Source organism: Aquila chrysaetos, chromosome 6 (assembly GCF_900496995.4).
Source record: "Aquila chrysaetos chrysaetos chromosome 6, bAquChr1.4, whole genome shotgun sequence".
Classification (NCBI taxonomy): domain Eukaryota; kingdom Metazoa; phylum Chordata; class Aves; order Accipitriformes; family Accipitridae; genus Aquila; species Aquila chrysaetos.
Genome location: NC_044009.1, coordinates 51,880,687 through 51,899,977, shown reverse-complemented (window position 1 = coordinate 51,899,977; position 19,291 = coordinate 51,880,687). Strand labels below are relative to the sequence as shown.

At 40.3% G+C, this 19,291-nt stretch overlaps 1 protein-coding gene across 2 annotated transcripts in view; it reads right to left on the bottom strand.

Moving 5' to 3' along the window:
• Positions 1–1,049: 1,049 nt before the first annotated feature.
• The window catches only part of TNFAIP6 (TNF alpha induced protein 6), a 31,278-nt gene continuing 13,036 nt past the window's right edge, over positions 1,050–19,291 (bottom strand). The window contains exons 3-8 of one of the 2 annotated variants that reach the window (XM_041124269.1): positions 16,759–16,937; positions 8,303–8,440; positions 6,795–6,956; positions 4,379–4,607; positions 3,252–3,292; positions 1,050–2,161 (exon numbers count right to left, since the gene is read on the bottom strand). In XM_041124269.1, coding sequence (XP_040980203.1) covers positions 1,998–2,161; positions 3,252–3,292; positions 4,379–4,607; positions 6,795–6,956; positions 8,303–8,440; positions 16,759–16,858 — 834 coding nt within the window. In that variant the 5' untranslated portion in view covers positions 16,859–16,937 and the 3' untranslated portion in view covers positions 1,050–1,997. Of the gene's footprint in view, positions 2,162–3,251; positions 3,293–4,378; positions 4,608–6,794; positions 6,957–8,302; positions 8,441–14,370; positions 14,627–16,758; positions 16,938–19,291 lie in introns of those variants that run through there. The other variant, XM_030019231.2, reaches the window with a different exon arrangement.

Sequence of the window (19,291 nt, the reverse complement as noted above, 5' to 3'; positions counted from 1 at the left end):
TATATCCCGCCTCACGGTAAAGTCACTGAGGGGACGAGTGACGGGTGTGTGGATGGCATCAGGGCGTCGGTGAGTGTAATATGGAACAACGGCAGCGGCAGCAAGTCTGAAGTGCGGAGAAACCCTCTTTCTCAGGGACAGAGATAGGCCTGAGCAGTAACGTTAATGGCTGAGGCTTTCTTTCTTCCTTAGTCACCCGCAGGGCTTCATAGTGGCGTTGGGGATGCTGAGAAGGAGTGCCTGCTCGGGAAAGAAACTCTTCCCCAAACAGCGTCACCCCTCTGGCTCCATAGGGGTTTCCAGACAGGCAGGTAGTTCCTGTACACCCCTTGGTTCTGATCCATATCAGTTCAACACCTGTTGCTCCTCAATTAAAGAAACAACAACAACAACAAAACCCCCTCAAAACCAACAAAAAGCCACCCTACGTCATAAACAAAATGTTAACAGCTCTCTCCAGGCGTTTTCCTTATTAACAAACACTTTTGCTGATCTTGGAGAACAGGAATGACATTTTGTAACAGGAGGATGTGAACGGGTTTACTCAGTCCACCAGGTGGCAGGATTAAAAAGCACCAGTAAATTATTAAATGTAATGACACGAACTTTGTTTCCCGGAGCCCACAGGAAGCATGAATAGTGTTGGAAATGACAGGGAGAGAAGCTGCAGTGCTAGCCGCAACATTGTTCTCCAGTACGGCCAGGAAGCAGGATTGTATTCCCAGTGAAACTGCAATAAGAAAAGCTCAAAGATGAAATAAATTTAAAGAACCAAGGATTAGAATAAATAAAGGAAAGATGGGTCTGATTAGCTTAAGATCCTGCCCCTCTTGTGCAAAACTTTCTGAGGAATTCACAAGGCTTGAAACAAAAAAAATAATTCACAGGAAGATTCTCAGTGGGCATTGGACTTCAGCAGATCTGGGGTCAAGAAAATATTCAGAGCGAAAGAAACTCTTAAAACTTATTTACTGCTTTCAATTAAGAAAAAATGTTTCAAAGTCTGAAAAGTTCTCAAGAAATAAAAATAATTCATTGGAAACACAAGATGATTAAAACAGAGGTAGCTTTAATGCTGCTTCAGACTGAGGAATTTAAACGGAAGTTAAAAACACAGAGAATGACTTATGTTCATCAATTCAAAATAGTACAGTCTTCTTAAAACCCGTGTAAACAACATACAGCATCTCGACAGTATCGTCTGAACAGAGTTGCTGGTGCTCAGTTAGCAATTTCTTTTGATGCTTCATCTCACCAGTTTTATTATCATTACCAGGTCTTTAATCTGATTCTTTACTAAGTGAAATCAGAGAAGTGAAAGGACTTGAACATCTCTTCTCTGGATGAGGAAACCCTGACAAAATTCACTGAGTAGTTTCTAATTCATCTCACAACAAAATTATGACAATGATGTAATTGATTCTGTGCTGTTCATGCTGCTTGCCAATCTTTTGGCTTCAGAGATTACATAGGTGGTCGCTAGGCCATCCACAAAATGAATTTATGCATCTAAAAAATAAGCTTATTCTAAAGGCCTTTTGAGTTCAGGGAAATGAGTTAATTAAAAAAATAACAATGTGTAGAGAAAATGAAGAAACAAAGCAACAATCTAAAAAATAAATATGTGGAAATCAAAGAAAATAAGGAGAGAACAGCATATTAAATTTAAAAATAATTGAAACGGTCACACAAAAGTTTGTTCAAATGGTGCAAGAAATGAGGAGAAGGAGCAGTTTACATAGAAAAATAATTTTAAAATCTTTGTTAACAATGAATTCTTCAGATTTTTACAGTACTTGTAATCTAAAAATAGTCTTCTATTATTCATGTAAGTATATTTTATAAGTTATTTCCTAGTATACTTTATTAACAAAATGTATATAAAGGCAGAAAACAAAAAGTCAGAAAGATATGAAGAAAATGTCTTATCTGAAGAAACAGATATCTGAATTGGGTTCTAAAACATGTTTCTTAATGAGTGTATCTCATTACTCTGCTCACATAATACCAAATTTTCCGGATAAGAAGTTTGTTTTTCCTTGGGATGTTGTATTCTTTCCATCACTTGATTTTGAAGGTGTGTCCATAGTAGTATATCTAATTTGAAAACCACCAGCAGTCACTGAGGCATCTGTCAAAAACTTCAAGGTCATAACATTGCCTGGGACAAGAAAAAGAAAAACAAAGGTTACATTTTCGGGTGGCATAAAAATGGGATATTTCAGAGTTATTTTTAAAGTGCTCTTTCTTGCTTGCTTCTGTGATCTTTAGAGCAATCCAGCTGGTCTGTCTACTTCCCAGATGTGGCCTGGGACGATTATAGTTCCATTAGCCCCATGGAAAAAAACAGGCAGATTTTCATCAGTTTTTTTTTGTTTGCAGAGCCCAGAGGTTGATAAAGTTTTGGTGTACCCAGTGCTTCCTGCAAATCATTTCCCGTTCTTTAAGGTGCTGCTCTGCTTCACTCTACCTGTGAAATGTCACGCTTCATGTGTGAGACACGTCTGGCGTAGAGCCTCATGGATCTCTAGGTGACACAGGGGTGAGGTTGCTACATCGCTCTCCCATGGGGGTCATCTGCTCACCTCCACCAGGCCTGTGTAAACTGGGAGGTCAGGGATGGAACAATTCAACTATTCTGTTCTCTTTCTGCTGGTTACGGCTGTGGGATGGAGTGTGGTAACGTGAGTTCCTGCACAGACTGTCCATAGACTATCCCAGGGAACATGGCTACTTCCTTGCACAGGTAGCCCGTGTGACAGCTGTGCTACAGCGACTTTGCGACGCTTGAGCAAAGAGAGGTGAAAGTGGCTTTGATTTACATGTAATCAGACCTTGACCTGCTGTTTAAACACACACACACACAGAGCAATGTCTATAACCAGCTTTGGAAGTGTTCTTGCAATCCTTGCTCTGGGAAAAACTGGTGCATGAAGGTTGTGTGCATACAGATCTGCTGTATAAAGCCGCCTGTGTGAAAATCCCATAACATGCGTAGGTGTACTACCTCTGTAAGGCCAGCGGGATGCACCCTGGTTATCTTCTAACGAGACTTTTTTTCTTTTACATTTATTTAGAAGTAATAGCATTGATGAAAGAGCATGCTGGCAGTTTGGAATAGCAGTTTATGACATGCTGGCCATGAAGATGAGATTGTGTCTTTGGACATCTTTACCATATATTATTAGAAAGTAGGGACAAAAGGTGATTTTGGCTGTTTTTTTTTACCATAAAGAGTGCAAATGTATTACCTGTGCTAATGATATCATCTGGCAACTCATCTCCACAAAACCTGGAAAAAAATATAAATGGTCATGACTAAACGACACAACAAATATGCCTTACCCCGCTATATGGGGACCTACACTGAATGGTGGCTCTCAGGCTGTACTCGCCTTTGGAGCTGTGGCTCATGGGGCTATATTGGTTCTAGGTATTCAGTGTATGTAATTCTCCACTATATGTTAAAGCAATTGCCTAAAGGATTTTTGTCATTATCTTATAGTAAGGTTTAGGGGAGGGAAAAATGCATTTTTCAATATATGCAGGAAGTAAATGATGCAAAACAAGACAAAGAGCAATTTAACAAGGTGTTAAGGAAAAGAACAATGGCCCAAGGCTAAGAAAGGAAGAACATTGTGAAGAGAAACATGTAAAATCATCTGTAAAGGCAGAACAAATGGACTATATCCTTGCTTTGCTACAGATGATTTGTAGAGAGCATGTGAAAAGTGGCAGAAATTGGGAAGTGTTTTGTATCACTTTTTCTGGTTCATTTTTTGTTATGGAAAATTGAGGTACTTCATACTAAAATATGACTGCTAAAGGACAAGCAAAAATATGACATCGAAGAAAAGGAAGTGAGAATTAGGCAAAGAGGGAAACTAAATCTAGTAAGAGAGATGATATATATAACACTTGTACTGTTCTGATATTGTTAGAAAATATTTTACTTCTGTAGTGAATAGAAACTTAAATTAAATACATTTTTGCTAACAGTTTAACACCCCACCTCCCTCCTTTCAATTAAAGCAAATATGCAAATACAAAATACTGTTTGAGATTGCTAGGAGTTCTTCCCGTAAAATAATAGAGAATTAGGATAAGCAGCTAACTAAAAAGTCTTGCAGCTTTCTTTCATGTACTTTAACAAAGCAGAAAAAGGCAAAGTGTAATTCTCTGAAACTCTTCACAGGCCTGTGTTAATGACAGTAAATTGCCAGGAAAGATAAGTTGGGAACTAACTACTGCTACAAGTATTATGGGCATATCAGAGGTGCTAATTGGATAAGGTAATACAGTCTTCTTCTAAAGTAATGTTCTGGGGAAAAAATTAAATCATTTGATTATTTGCATATTAAAGCTGGAATTGCCTTACCTGCCCACAAAGCCATTGATATCATCATAGCTATCATAGATTTCCAAGAAATCAGCCATACAAGCAGTGTCATCTTCAACATCAAACTCTAGAAACTGTAGATGAATAAGTTGTCCATAGTTTACTCTAATATGCCAGTAGCAAATTTGGTCATTTTCATACTCATTTGGATAGCCTGGTGACTTAAAAACATGTTTTGAATCTGTGAAGACTCCACCACATTCTTTTCCTAAGAGAAAAATAAAAATATCAGGGTTTAAGTATTCATTCTAGATATGGCTATGGTTCAAATCTTTGTGCACTTTGACCCAGCAGATCCATAGAAAAGCACATAGGAACACCCACCATGATAGCACCTTTCATACATTTAAGCACTCAGCATTCACAAGAAATGTCAGTGATTCCTAGCTTTTGGGAGCAGATAATTTGGAAACAAGAGGCATGATCCAAACCTCACTGAATTCAGAGGAAAATCTTTCATTGACTTCCGTGGACTTTGGGCCACAGCTAAGTGTGTTATATAAAAGGCATTTGGGGTTTCTGGCTGTGTCAAACTGTAAGCTTTACAGGTGTACTTGCAAGTCACCCTGGCATTCAGTTTCATCCTTTCTTCTTCAGAAACCTCTTGAAAGTGTGCCTTTACAAGAAAACTTATAAAGGCTAGTGATCATGTATATTGCATTGTAGTCCTGTTATTGCTGCAGCTCTTCATTCCCTTTGGAATGTCTCCTTTGGGATGAAAAACATTCATTCCCATTTGATTCAATGGACATTTGAACTTTACCAGATCCCTGACAGTGGGACCAACCAATCTGGGTACCTCACACTGCCTGACTTTAGGATTTGTCATAGTTCCCCAAGTGCAGACCTGGGGGAGAGGGAGGTACTTTCTAAGGGTGATTCAGTGCATGTGAGTTAGGGGCCTTAAGCTGGACAGTGTGATTAACCCTCTTAGTCTGTACATTGTCCTCAAGTCCTGTGCTTTTCAGCTCCAGATCACTGCTAGGTTGGATGTACACTTCAAACTTGTGATCAGTTCCACAAGTTCCTCTTGACATCTTTAGCATCCTAGAGAAGAGCATAGGCTCAGTTCAATCAGAAATTTGTCTTTGTTCCCCTAGGCTACTTGTCTTCTACCTGCAAACAGACAACCCTGCCAGGCTTTGTAGCAGACTGTCCATCAAGCGTGAATACATATCCCTTTAATGGGAGAGACTCAAGCCATCTGCTGAGTGTTGGCAGTTCTGGTTTCCTTTTGCCCTCTAACCAAACAGAGCATTTGGAAAGTAACTACCTCTCAGCCCAGAGGAGAAGGCTGACAAAGGATAAAGTCGGGCTGACAGTTTACATGAAGTAATAATGAATGCAGTAGTCTCTCTTGCAGTTTTCTTTGTATGCTGAACATCTGTGAATGTCCCCCACCCCACAGAGCTATTTGATTAACAACTGCCCAGCTAACATAAACAAGCTGAAGCCCTGTGAGCACAAACAAAATGTGCACAGCTGTACAGACGTCACGGACAACTCCAACTTTTGGCTCTGCCAGGCAGGGTAGTACACTTGGAGTAGTAGGAAAGCTGAGCAGTGCACAAATTTAAGCTTTGCTTTTCTTGTTGGTCCTACTTCTGTCTTCCCTGCTATATGAAGTGATACCAAGCTAAACTGAAACAGTGGCCGTGTCAATATTTTAGTCACCTGCAGTGTATTGAATGGAGGGGAATGGAGAGATGTCCCGTATGTGGTTAAGTCTTGCCAGTCATGTTCGAACTGTGTCTCCCATTCTGCTTTGGAGATCCACTTTCCTCCATCTAGTTAACACATGCACGCACACATACGCACACACAAGGCACTGCTGGGAGCTGGATCTGTCAGGTGTTTCAGTCCCAGACATGGCATGCATTTTCAAAAGTTGTTCTATCTCAGGCACGAGAAAGAAGGAATAAGGGTTAACACTAAATTTAGCCTGTTTACAGGCAAAATGTCTGGAAAAGGGTTCCCACATTAAACACCTCAGATTAGTTATTTAAATGAAATTGTAGGCTAAACGTAACCTCTTATACAAAACAAGACATTTGCACATCACGTTGGAAATATTACTTAACTTTTTACTCAACAACAGCATATCATTACATTTTTAGTTTCTGAAAGGACTTTGCTTAGGCCCTATGATATATGGTACAATGCATTGCAGAGACACAGAGCTCTGAGCAAGCCAGATCAGCTATAGGTAACAGCAGAGGGGGCTTAGTGCAAGGCTCCAAATAAATGTGTATCTATACACCCCCCTTTTCAGACAGCACATTTATGGTATTGAAGCTAACTCATTCAGAGGCGGGGTGCCTTTGCGCAGCCAGATAGTATGGCGTGTAGTCATAATCTTAGACCCGAAGAGCAATGGGTTATTTTTTAAACACACCGTTAGGGTTGTAGCAGTAGGCATCCCATCTCTCGCTTCTGTTGAGGCGAATCCCGTAATCAACAATACCAGTTTTTCCAAAGCCACAGTTGGCTCCAGCTTTTACTATGGGATAACCAACTCTGCCCTTTGCCATCCAGCCAGCAGCACATACATGGAAACCTGCAACAGGGAGAAAATGAGACATAGATGTGATAAATCAATTCTAGGCAAGAAACTCTGCTTTTTATTCAAGTAAGTAAACCCTTACTCAAGCTGATCAATGACTTGGATGTAATTGGCCTAATAGAAATTGAACTCCAGGAAAGAACAGTACTTTGAGAGGATAATTTTAAACACAGAATATAAAATTGCATTGCGTTCTCCACAATATGATTATTGGTTCTTCATTTGGAAACAAAAATCAAATGCAGATGGACTATATAGTTTCCTGGTAGTGAGTTTTAAGTGCTGTACCAGCATTTGTAACCAAATTATACATTGGATGAGTTATATAAGTGCGTTCTTTGTTTCCCTTTTGAAGTCATACAAATTTACTCAATCAAATCTCAAGAGCTTGCAGCATTAAGTTGTGAGAGTGAATAAAATACTACATACAGAAGACAGCTAAGAAAATGAAGTATTTACTTAAAATACTTTCAATTTAAATTTAAATACCTGGAATGCCTCAAGTATTTCTTGCTAAACTAAAAGATCCTGCTAATGCATTTTGTGGCTGAGAACTTAAAAACAATAGCCAAAGAATGCAATGTTAGTCACTGTCTGGTAGAGACCAATTCAGTGTTTTCACGGAGACGAACTGGAACATATTTGTGGCGTCCTAGGACTATGAGCTACTCAGAAGAGACAAAAGTACCCTTTTTACATGTGCGCTGGTGCCGAGAGCCAGCTTCTGACTCAACGGCGTAGCCTGCAAATTTCTAGAGTGGAGGATATTTTCCATTGTTTTCCTAATGTTCTGAATGAATTGATCATTTCTTATTAGGAATCAAATAAAAATACAGTAAAGCCCTCACTCAGCTGCACTTTTCACTCCGAGCACACCACCCACTTTCTCTCAGAGCAAATATGGCTGGAATAAACATTATGAAAACATCTTGACTGATGATATGAAAAATAGCAATGCACATTTACTGTAGAAACTCCCTGGGGATAAACACCTTCGCCTGCAGCCCCCAGCAGCAGCCAGGTGCTGTAGCTGGGGAGGTACCATTGCTTCCCAGCTCAGCCAGATGGCTCTCTGCTGGCTGTTGCTGGTTCCAGGACTGTGCTGCACCCAGAGCTCAGGGGGATGCGTAGCACTGTGTGCAGATGTTATCCCCGACAGCTCTGTAGGTAGCGCAGTCATGCTCTGTTACTGAGGGGGGAAATTGCATGCAACGTGGGCAAAAATCCAGGGAGTTTACAAGTCCCTCAGTCCCAGAGTTTGTAACATTCATGATAATACAAGACTGGCAACATTATGAATGAGCAATGCGAAAAGTGAACAGCCATGATTTTTTTCAAACCTATTTTTCTTGCCGCCTCCAGCTGCTGATAGGTAGCTAGATGTCCTCCCTCATATTCACAGACTGCTTTTGCTTCTGCATAGGTGAGCTGGTACTTTCCAGAGCGTGACTCCCTGTGATACACTCCAGCTGCTCGTTCTGTGGGACCAAAGCAATAAATGATTTCGCTATTGCATCTCAGCTGGCCCCCCTTCCAGTGTGCTCTCACTGCCTCCAGCAGTTTCCCCAAGACCTGCACTTTAGGCTACTGTCCAGGTGAGAAGAGAAACAACATGTTCAGCTAGTAACTGTGCCACTCGGAAAATGTCAGGAAAATATGTCCCTCCCAACCCAAAAGCATATTTTTGCAACCCAAAGGTATGTTTTTGTTTGGGAGAAGTCTTGAAAAACAGAGCTAGTCAGAGCTTGGTGAGTTTTGAAAAACAGAAAATCAACAAATGCAGGGAAGGACTCCCCAAGGACTACTCAGAAGTCAGTAGTTATGGGAACAACTGGCTGGTGTCAGCATCACTAGTTCCGTGTATCCTGTCTGACTCCAGGGAAGCTCCTTCTGGATTGCTATCACAGCATACGTTTGGATGTAACTTTAAGTGCCTTTGTAAGATGAATCAGAGCTTTGTTTTGAATCTCCAGAGAAGTTAAATCAGAGCTACTTGGATAGAGGAGAGGCAGAAATTAAAGGGAATAAAAATGTGAAATAAAAATATCTGAGCTTGTGTCACAAAGGGCAGGACCAGAACAATTGCTGGCAGACATTTTTGCTGCACAGAAAATGAATATACTTTCTTCATTATTTTTTTCTTTGCTGTTGCAAGTACAGTATAAATCAGCTTTCCAGGGAAACCTAGAAACTGTCAGTACTACTACAAGTTTTATAATCTTATCATGTTGCACTTGTCTGATGCCATATGTATGGAAATCTGTCTCAGAACCAATCTGCATATCTAATCTGAATGGCGTTTTTGTTTAGATCTTTCTTATATTTAGTATAATCTGAGAGAAATGGCTGTCTGTAGCTATCACTAGTCAACATGACTGAAAAAAGATGTAAAAGAGGAAGAATTTTTTACAGTAGTTATTTGTACCACGGGAAGAAAAATAATGTCTTTTTTAGGGACACACTTAGAGTCAGTAGTTTTGGCTAGATTAGGGTATTTTTTAAAAAAACATGGTCACCACTGAATTGTGGTTAGCAATGGTGAGTTCCCTTATTAGATACAGAATGACGTTTGCCAATGTAGATTTTGGACCCACAGTCACTGGCCTTGTGCCCAGTGAAGTAAATTATATTGCTGATTATAGTCTCAGAAGACTGAGAGCTGCTTTCTGTAACATTGTTGGGAATGTCACTGGCTTGAGCATGGGATAACATACATTCTGTGGAAAAATCTTTCTGAAGAAGCCAGTTCCATTGCATAGAAGAGTCACAACTAACAACTGTGGAATAATGGTATGTTATATTTTTTAAAAAATCTATTTTAATTAAAAAATTATTCATACAAAGTATTATTTTTCATTCACTCAACAGTCTATCATGTCTAACCTGATAAATCCACTAACTGCTTCTTTACAGTATGACTGTATTGGATTCAGTATGCATGAATTGAAGATCTGAGTACTACAGAAAATAGCACACCTTTTAGCCTCACTGCACACTCAGGGGACAACCTGCAATTGACATTATTGATCACTGCAGCTCACAGGGAAGTGAACTGGAAGGTGAATTGAAAAACACAGACTGTAGTCCTTGGGATTAGCTGAGCTGCCCCACCTACACCAAATCAAAGAGTAAGGGGCAGCTGAATTCCATGGTTTGTCACCTCCGCAAAGGTGACCAGTCACAGTCAAAGCAAGAGCAGTCTTAAAGCTTATTGTCAATGATGTTTGCTGATAGAAGCTCCCATCGCTCTGGCAGCCACCTTTGCAAGACTCACCCTGTTCCTTCCCTGGAACTACTGCTGGATGTACCACCAGGCATTCAGGGGAAATCGCCACTGTTTGGACTCATCACTCTTGGAGCTAACAGTAAAAACTTATCATTTTTAGTTCTCCTGACTTTTTCACCTGGCAATATTGTTTTCAAATCTTATCCCTCAAAAGGTATCTACCCCCGCTTATTGATGCTGAAATGTCACTACGGACAGGCATCAAGTTTGTCAGAATATTGCTGGAAAGATCCACTCTTCGCAGTTTCTGCAAGGGCTGCTGTACCAACAGCAGCACCACTGAGTCTTCGTGCAAGGTCTTGGTGGGTGGTGTTACCCTGCTGAGAGCAATCACCAATCTGTATCTCTGTTACTCCTTTGTAACATGACAAAAGTAGCTTTTGGAAAGATAGACCACACACAGGTACTCCACCAAGCTTTGAGATTTGATGCTGGCTTGGTGTGTCACAGTTCAATGATACAGTATTCCCTAACAGTATATCCTAATTAACTGATCAGATCTTTTCACTGGCATTTTTTCCCCTTACCTCTTAATTACATTAGGGGCTGTGCAGAAAGATACACTGCATCAGCGAAACCAGACCTAGGTCAAAGCATTGTACTCATTAACTATTAATATACATTTACATATTTATGTATCTGTATATGTATATACATATATACACATATTCACAGTCATACATGAACACACACACACACACACAAATTACCATTAGTCTTTATGGAAGCAATATCATGGCTGTGTAGGTAAATGTGCATGAAATTTGTTTTCACTGGCAAGCACAAGTGCACGCCTACCACTGTAAATGCACACCGTTCATGTACCATGGGGCCCACACTACAGAGTACAACCTGTTCCAGCCTCAGCTGGGCATCTGCTCTGATGGGGGATTCTGCTTGAAGGCTGCTCGCTTTATCTGACCTGCCTGAAACCTCCTCTTCCTGGACTACAGCGAGAACTTTCAACAAAGTTCTTTCTCTCTTTGCCTGAAAACCTGCATATTGGGACTGTTCTCTTGGGGATTTCTCCAACTACTTTTCTTCTTTGGCTCTTACTCAAAAGCCATGGGTTACATGCCTGACAGGACATGTTTCTTCCAACTCACATTTCTTAAAATCTCTCCTTGAACTCCAGAGACAGCAGGATCCTGCAAGGACAGCAACCCTCTACTCACCCACAGCAGCAGGAGATGGTAAAATGTAGCCAATCTTTCCTGCACAAACACAACAAGCATGAAATTTGGCCTAATAAAGTACCCTCAATATGCATGACACAAATACTAAATGCTAAATACAAAGAAATATTTAACTTTTAAGCAGAGCATGGCCATGCAGAGTTACTAGCATGGGCCTCTGCTAACACGCACGGTCGTACTCAGAGTACTCCACCAAACGGGGTAGGTATGGCCCCTAAACCACACTGACATACGGTGTGTGAACGGGGATGAAATTTTGAACACAAAGAGTGCAGCAGCTGTCCTGGGAAACCTACTTCTTGGCACTAAGAACTGGCACTCAAATAAGCGTATGAGCATATTTGGGCAAGACAGCTCCAATCCTCTCATCAGTTTACAATAAACCTTAGGTTATAATGTGCTTGTGTCAAAAATGAGCAACAATAAAATTCCATTCACAGAAGAAAGGTATTAAAAGGAAGACGATACAGCCAGCTGCAGCAGAACTGCATGCTTACTGAGAAAACAGAAGATGTTTTATAACAAGAAAAAAGGTAAAAGACATGAGCATTTCTAGACTGCCAGTAATTCAAGATTTTATATTTATGCTAATGATTTGCTGAGGAAGAAAGGTAAAATGGAAAACCCTTCATTTTCAATTTGGTGTTTATAGTGCTTTACCAGAAGAAGGGGAGGTAAGCAAAGCTGAGATGTCACTACGCATTCCTAGGTTTTATTCAAGGGAAGGGGTCTTGCTTTAATGCTTGTGCATAGTGAGTATGAGATTGGGGTTACTTGTTTTACTGTTAAAGTTACACTTTTTTTTTTTTTTAATACAAAGATGCATAAGTTGGATGGCTGTGATTTTGCCAGTTTTTCTTCATGTATATATAATGTCACTGAATTCCATGGGTAATTCAATTAACTGCATTTTGAGTTTTTTTTCAATAATTTTACTGGTGTAGTTAGACTACATGGTGCGTTTCTAAAGAAGCTTCAATAGAGTCCTGGAGATAAGAAAGCAGAGTGGCTGATTTCAAAGTTGCACACTGTGCTTCCAGATTTTGCATGCGTTTGTTTATTTAGAGCAAGTCATCAGTTTTTACCCCATGGTTTATTTTTATTTACTCTCATGATAAATGCTAAAGGTGTAGCAAAACACAATTTTATTATGCATTCCAGTTAACACTGTTTCCTCATTTTAAAGAGCCAGAAAATTTTTTATTCAAATTGACTTCAATTCATAGAACTGCTTAAATGATCACCGCAATCACAAATTCACATTTATGTTGTAGAAGCCCCTAAAGGCTACATCCAGGGTGGCTGGTTGCAACAGTCATGTGGATATGCCAATATTTGCAAATGGAACACCCAGGACCCATTCTTTAATGGGTCCGTGAGTGCAAGTGGCATGGTGTGTGCCTGAGCTCTCTTCCCCATCACCAGGGTGGTCTCATCCAGGGATAGCCCATGGCCCGGCTCTCCCTGGCCCAGCACTGGAGTACTCTTTAGAAGACCACTGGCTGGCTGAGAGCAAAACTGTGCCAGGGAACGTGAGAACGGTTAAACCACAGACAGGACCTGTGCACGGCCATGTGCTGTTCACTTGTTCAGGGACAGCCTGAACAGGCTACAGATCAGCAAGGGCCCTGACGCAGCAAGCCCCTTTGCTCATTGCCCTGACCACATCTCTTCTCTACAAGAATACCCATCACAGCCTGTATCAAATTCAACTTCTATGCCCCTACTATCAGGGCTTAACATAGCCTCAGTCCTACTTATCTTCTGCGTCTCCTTACAGTTATTCCAGCCAAGAATACAAGCTTTGCTTGTTTCTCACACAGACCTCTTCTCTGTCATCCTTTTTCTGAATGGACCACCAGCCACTTGAGGTGGTGCGTGAAGCTGCCAAGCTGTCCTGCCATGGAGCTCTCTCCCACCTGAGCACCTTCAGCAACTATGCGACACAGCAGGCGTGTTCCAAGTTTAGAAGGAACGAGAAGTCATTAAAAATGTGCAGTCAAATGGAAAACAATATAGATCACTTCTCCTTCTCATTTATGTTCCTGTTAGTCTACATGGTGCTCTGAGAAGGGAATGGAGTGACATGGTTGCTGCACCAGCTAATAGAGCATGGCCCCAATCCCTCATGAAACATCTGAGCACAACAGAAATGTGTACCGGCTACAGGAATTCCTTAATATCCCTAAAGAAATACACAACATTCTAGAGAGGATAAAGGAGTTTGTAAATATTTGTTTATAAAATGGACCACTCAGTGCATGTTTTTGTTTTGGCACCCTTTTTGTGACTATATTCTGAATATGTTTTTCTGTTATATTGGATAATTATAAAGATCTCTTAAAGAACTCTAAGAGCTATTTAAACCCTCTTGAGGTATAAGAAACTATTCCCACAGCATTTTCTACAGTCCTTTTGAAATCTTCTCTCTACTGTTTAATGATGTGAACAAACCAATGGCCAAAACATATACATTTCTGTACCTTCCTAGAAACCTATGAAATATTACCGCTATTATTTCCAGATCATTTAGTTTCATGTGTAGGACCCCAGGCATTTGAAGTATGTTCATGCAGAAAGTAATTCATTCTTTTGGCAAATGTTTCTTTTCATACTCGTTTTCCTTCATTAGAAGCAACCGTTATTTAATGCTGTTTTCACTTTACCTCACACTGTAGGAAAATACATTCAGATGAAATATTCCATAACTACTTTTTCCTGCACTTCAGAGAAATAGTAAAAGTAGTAAGCTCATAAGGACAAAACTTACAGTCACTACTCAGATAAAATGATCAGCAATTCAATGCAGGATTTTGCTAATATTAATGCATGGCTCCCTTTTGTATTGCTAGGTGCTCATTTTTATACTGTTAGACAAACACAGTGACTTTTGCAGCAAAACATTGATGATTAAATTATTTCTTACCTAACCAAATAGAGTTATGCAGCACTCCGTCCTTGAATCCCCATGCTTGAGCCTTGTCCCACAGCAGGGCAGAAAAGAAAATTAGTGCAATCATCTCTTCCGAACTATTAGGCTGTAAATATTCCCTGTTAAAACACTCAGGGTAACCTCTGCTAGCAGCTGGCTAGATCCTATTGGAACATCTGGTAGCCAGATCTTAAATAGTGCTTTCAGCTGTGAGGTCAGCAAGCCTGCTCCAATTGTGCTTGCTGCAGTACTATTACACAATTAGATGTGATGTCTGCAGTCGTCCATGTGACTCACTTTTGGCTCTCTTGATTCCCAGCATGTCCAAGAAACCATTCTATCCCTCACTACTGCAGCACACATGAACACTTTTCAAGCCAAAGTCTGTTCATTCTTCAGCACTCACTGTCTTCAAGTTCCATAAACCAATAAAACTAATAACCAGTTTAACTGCTTATGGTGTTTCTAGTCACACCATTTACAGGACTGAAGAGAATCACACACAGTACCTCTCATTCTCATTTAAACATTCTGGTTTTTTGTATATAATTTGAATTTAATTTCACAGTGACCTAATGAATGAAAAAAACTGTAAGGAGAATATTTTACATTGGCTATTTGAATTCAGTTTCCCTCCATGGAATCTGTAATTGCAAGTCAAACTCCCAGATCAGCATAAAACTGCAAGTGTCAAAAACAGATGCTCTTTGTTCTGCAAGTGGGAAATAAAGCTAAAATCTTCTCCTCCAACCCACAGTTTAAAATCTGATTCATAGCATGACAGCTGTCTGCTTGTCTTCCCTTCCGGCTGAAAGTGAATGCTGCAGCTGCTCCTTGTGAATGACTGGGAGAGTAGAAAGGAGGAAAGATGAGAGTATGGAAAATAGTCTGGTGCTCCGCACTCCTGAGCAGCCATTGGAAGAGTCTGCTCTCCAGTTCTGATAACATTTGTAACTTCTGAGTCAGGAGCTGTAGAAAAAGATGTGCTCATGGCCACGAACACAATCAAAATAAATGAAAAGGAAAGGGCGGAGGACTCTGTGCCTACTCAAAAATATTTGACATAGATGACTGTTATACCAATGCGGAAGATATTCTTCATCACTCCAGTCTTAACATAAAGTGATGAGTGCCTAGCTACATTGTATACACAGACACACACATGTATTCCTCCCACCTACAACTCGGGCAGATGATGAAGGGGAGAACTGTGGGGAAACCAAGTTGAGTGAGAGGCTTTCCCCTGCATCAGAGTAGCAAGGCACCTTCCACCAAAATCCCCATGTCTTGACCTGTCACTGCAGCACTCACTGATGAGAGCAAACCTGTTCTTCCAATAAAGTTCACCTACGTGTAACAATCCCGTTGTGCACACCCGTGCCTTACCCATTCAAGTTTGAACCTTCAGTGTGCAGCAGTAGGTGTACAACGTATATATGTCTTCTCGCTCCCAACAAAGCTCACATGCATTCTGATGTCAAGGTCTGGCACTGGGACTTTCCACTGAGGTATCCGAGAAAGCTGATGGCAGCCCGCTGGCTCCCTCCGACCAGCCTGGGACATTCAGGGCATGGTGGCTTCTTGTCCTCTTTCCTGCCCTGCTAGTGAGCTACTACAGAGTGGGATGCTGGGACCAGGGATATTGCCTGCCAGTTTGTTCACCAGTCTCCGCCACACTGATCATCCCACCACACTGCTTGTCCCACCACACTTTACAGCTCCTATGTCAGCAAAACAAGAAAGCACTCCAGAGACTTATAGAATCATAGAATTGTTTAGGTTGGAAAAGACCTTTAAGATCATCGAGTCCAACCATCAACCATGCCCACTAAACCATGTCCTGAAGTGCCTTGTCTATGCGCTTTTTGAATATCTCCAGGGATGGTGACACCACCAGTTCCCTGGGCAGCCTGTTCCAATGCCTGACAACCCTTTCAGTAAAGAAATTTTTCCTAATATTCAATCTAAACCTCCCCTGGCGCAACTTGAGGCCATTTCCTCTCATCCTATCACTAGTTACCTGATAGAAGAGACCAGTACCCGCCTCACTACAACCTCCTTTTAGGTAGTTGTAGGGAGCGATAAGGTCTCTCCTCAGCCTCCTTTTCTCCAGACTAAACAACCCCAGTACCCTCAGCCGCTCCTCATAAGACTTGTGCTCCAGGTCTTGTCTTATTGCATAGAGCTTGGAGCCCTACTCTTTCTTCTCTCTAGATTTGAGGATTGGTGCTTTCTTTGTACTTGTCTTCTACTTTAATGCCCAACAGATAAGAGTCCAAGCTTTTTGAATGAGACCTAATTCAACATTATTCTGTGAAAGCATATTGGTAGAAGTCTGTTGCTTTCTAAACATCAATATCCAAAACATGCATCTGAGGTTACCTGGGATATGAGTTGGGAAGACAGCAGTATAAACTTTTGGGGGGGGGGGTGGTGGTGAATGGAGGAGACAGTGCTGAGTGCATTGCTCTGGAGCATTCATTTCTCATTAGCTGAAGAAGATTGGCACTTAGCCTTTGCTGGTTTGGAGTTGTGACATATTCCTGGTATGTTCTCAGAACCTAGAAACAATCAAGAGGCATGAGGGAAGGAATGGAAACTGAAAGGAAGTGGAAATCCAACTGAAATATCATTCACTGGTAATCTAAATAGACAAATTACTGATTCAGATGAAGAGAATCCTCTTTGACGCGAAGATTTCTCTTTCTGGAAGAAGTGTGATGTGGACGTCTTCCTCTGCACAGGACACCTTTTCGTCTGCCATTCCATGCAAAACCCTCTGGATCACATTGCAATGTGAGTTGATAGCTTAATAATCTTATATCAGAGCCAGATGTCCACACTACAGGGAATTACTGTTCTGTGCTAGGTGGGTGCCAATCCCACAAGATCACAAAAATGTGTTAACAGTGACTAACACATAAAAGCAAGGAGTGCATACCAGCTTGGAGATGATTTGTAATAGATTACCATACTGAAATTCTTGAGAAAGACACTCATGCAATAATGAATAAAATTTATTTTTTTTACTGAAGTTAACTGTTAATGGTGAAAGGCCGCAGTTAGAAAAAGCAACTTAATCAATAAAGGACATAAAGTAGCATACAATTCTAATAATGACAGTATCTGACAGCATCTGACAGCATCTCTTGATTTATACAAGGTCTAATGTTTGAATGAATATATACCTCCCTGGAGGAACAAGGCTATCTGTTAGTAAGTCCAAAGAAATACAATGGCTTATGAATCATAGAATCCCAGAATAACTGAGGCTGTAAGGAATCATGAGACATCATCCAGTCTTGAAGCAAGGATTCAGATTCTATTATAATATCCTCCAAATAATCCCTCAAATGAATAAACTTCATCTTTGTTCGACAGTAACAAAAGCTCTACACAGTTCAGTACATGTTTTATAGTGACGAGTAATCGGGTATGGTGGATATCTTGATACTTGAGGAAACAACCTAATATTTGCTATTGTGTTGCATTAACATTCGACATATGCTCCAGATTGAGCCTAGGCATAAGTCTGCGCAACTTGCAGTGTCAATAAAGTAACACATTCAGTCCTATACATCTGCCTCCCAAGTGAGCTGGAAAGGAAAGTTTTCATCTGCAAATCCTAGCAGAACCTCTCATCAGCAAGAAGATATTCCACAGCTGTACGTGGGCACTTGGAGACGTTCATCTGACAGTATTTTCTTAAGTTTTCTTCCAAGTTTTCCACATTTAAATATATCCCAGACAAATATTATATACACTCTGTGTGTGTGTGTGTGTGTGTGTGTTCCTTAACTCCTTCCATAGATACATATGCTAAGAAATACTGTTTGAAATTTATTCTGTGGTTTTGACTAGCATTCGAAGTGAACACCTAACTTGGTAGTTCTCAGACTGTGATCTGAAGCCCATAGCAATATAAGACTAACTGCAATGACAGAGAGAAAAAACAATCCAGTAGCTTAATGGATGAACCACTGAGGATGAAGGAATTTAAAAAAAATAACAGTAGTGTATTTCGGTCACGAATCTCTTTTGCATTAATTTAAATATTAAGCATGTAAACTTTTCATTTTTCTTCTATTTATAAATGAATGAAAAGGGTGCAAATATTTATAGCTTTTGTGTTCTAAGATTCATATATTACTATTGGTGATATAAAATATATGACAATTATATTGTTTATAGCTTTGAGAATGATACCAAGAAAGATGTATTTAAATGGAAAGGTATACAGTGAAAGGCCTTTCATTGGGAGTTTTTTTGCAAGCAACTAATCTCATTCAGAAAAAACTACTTGGTGGAAAGTGTAGGAAAAAGGGGTGCAGGGAAAGAGATAGTGAAACAATTAAAGCTATGTTTTTCTTACGAGAAAAAACTAAAATATCTGATGTGAAAGGGGGGAATATGACTACACTGACTGAATTTACATTGTGGGAAACCTGAGAATGGAAGAAGAGCTATTTAACCTAAAGAAAGGAAAAAGTTAGCCCAACAACAATATCAACCCATCCCTTCCCATACAAATTTAGGTTGCAAAGTAGAAGACAATTTCAAACCATAAGTCCAGAGAAGTTTTAGAACAGCCAAACAGAACACCTAACTTATTTTGAGATGACATTTGAGGAGGAGCTTGGACTTGATGTTCTTTGGGAGAAGGCCATTTCCAGTTCTATCTTATTTTTATCTCATTTTAAACAAATCTTACCTTACTTTAAACTTCTTTTTTTTTCATTAACTGAGCTGTCAAGGTACAAGTTGAAGGATTGTCCCACACTCCAGGACCTCCTTGGAGACCTTAAGAACCATCAGATCCCAAGCATATGCCACATGGCAGAAATAATTACACCCAAATTATTCCTGGCAGATACTTGTGTAGCCTATTCTTATGAACCTGCAGTGATGGCAATTC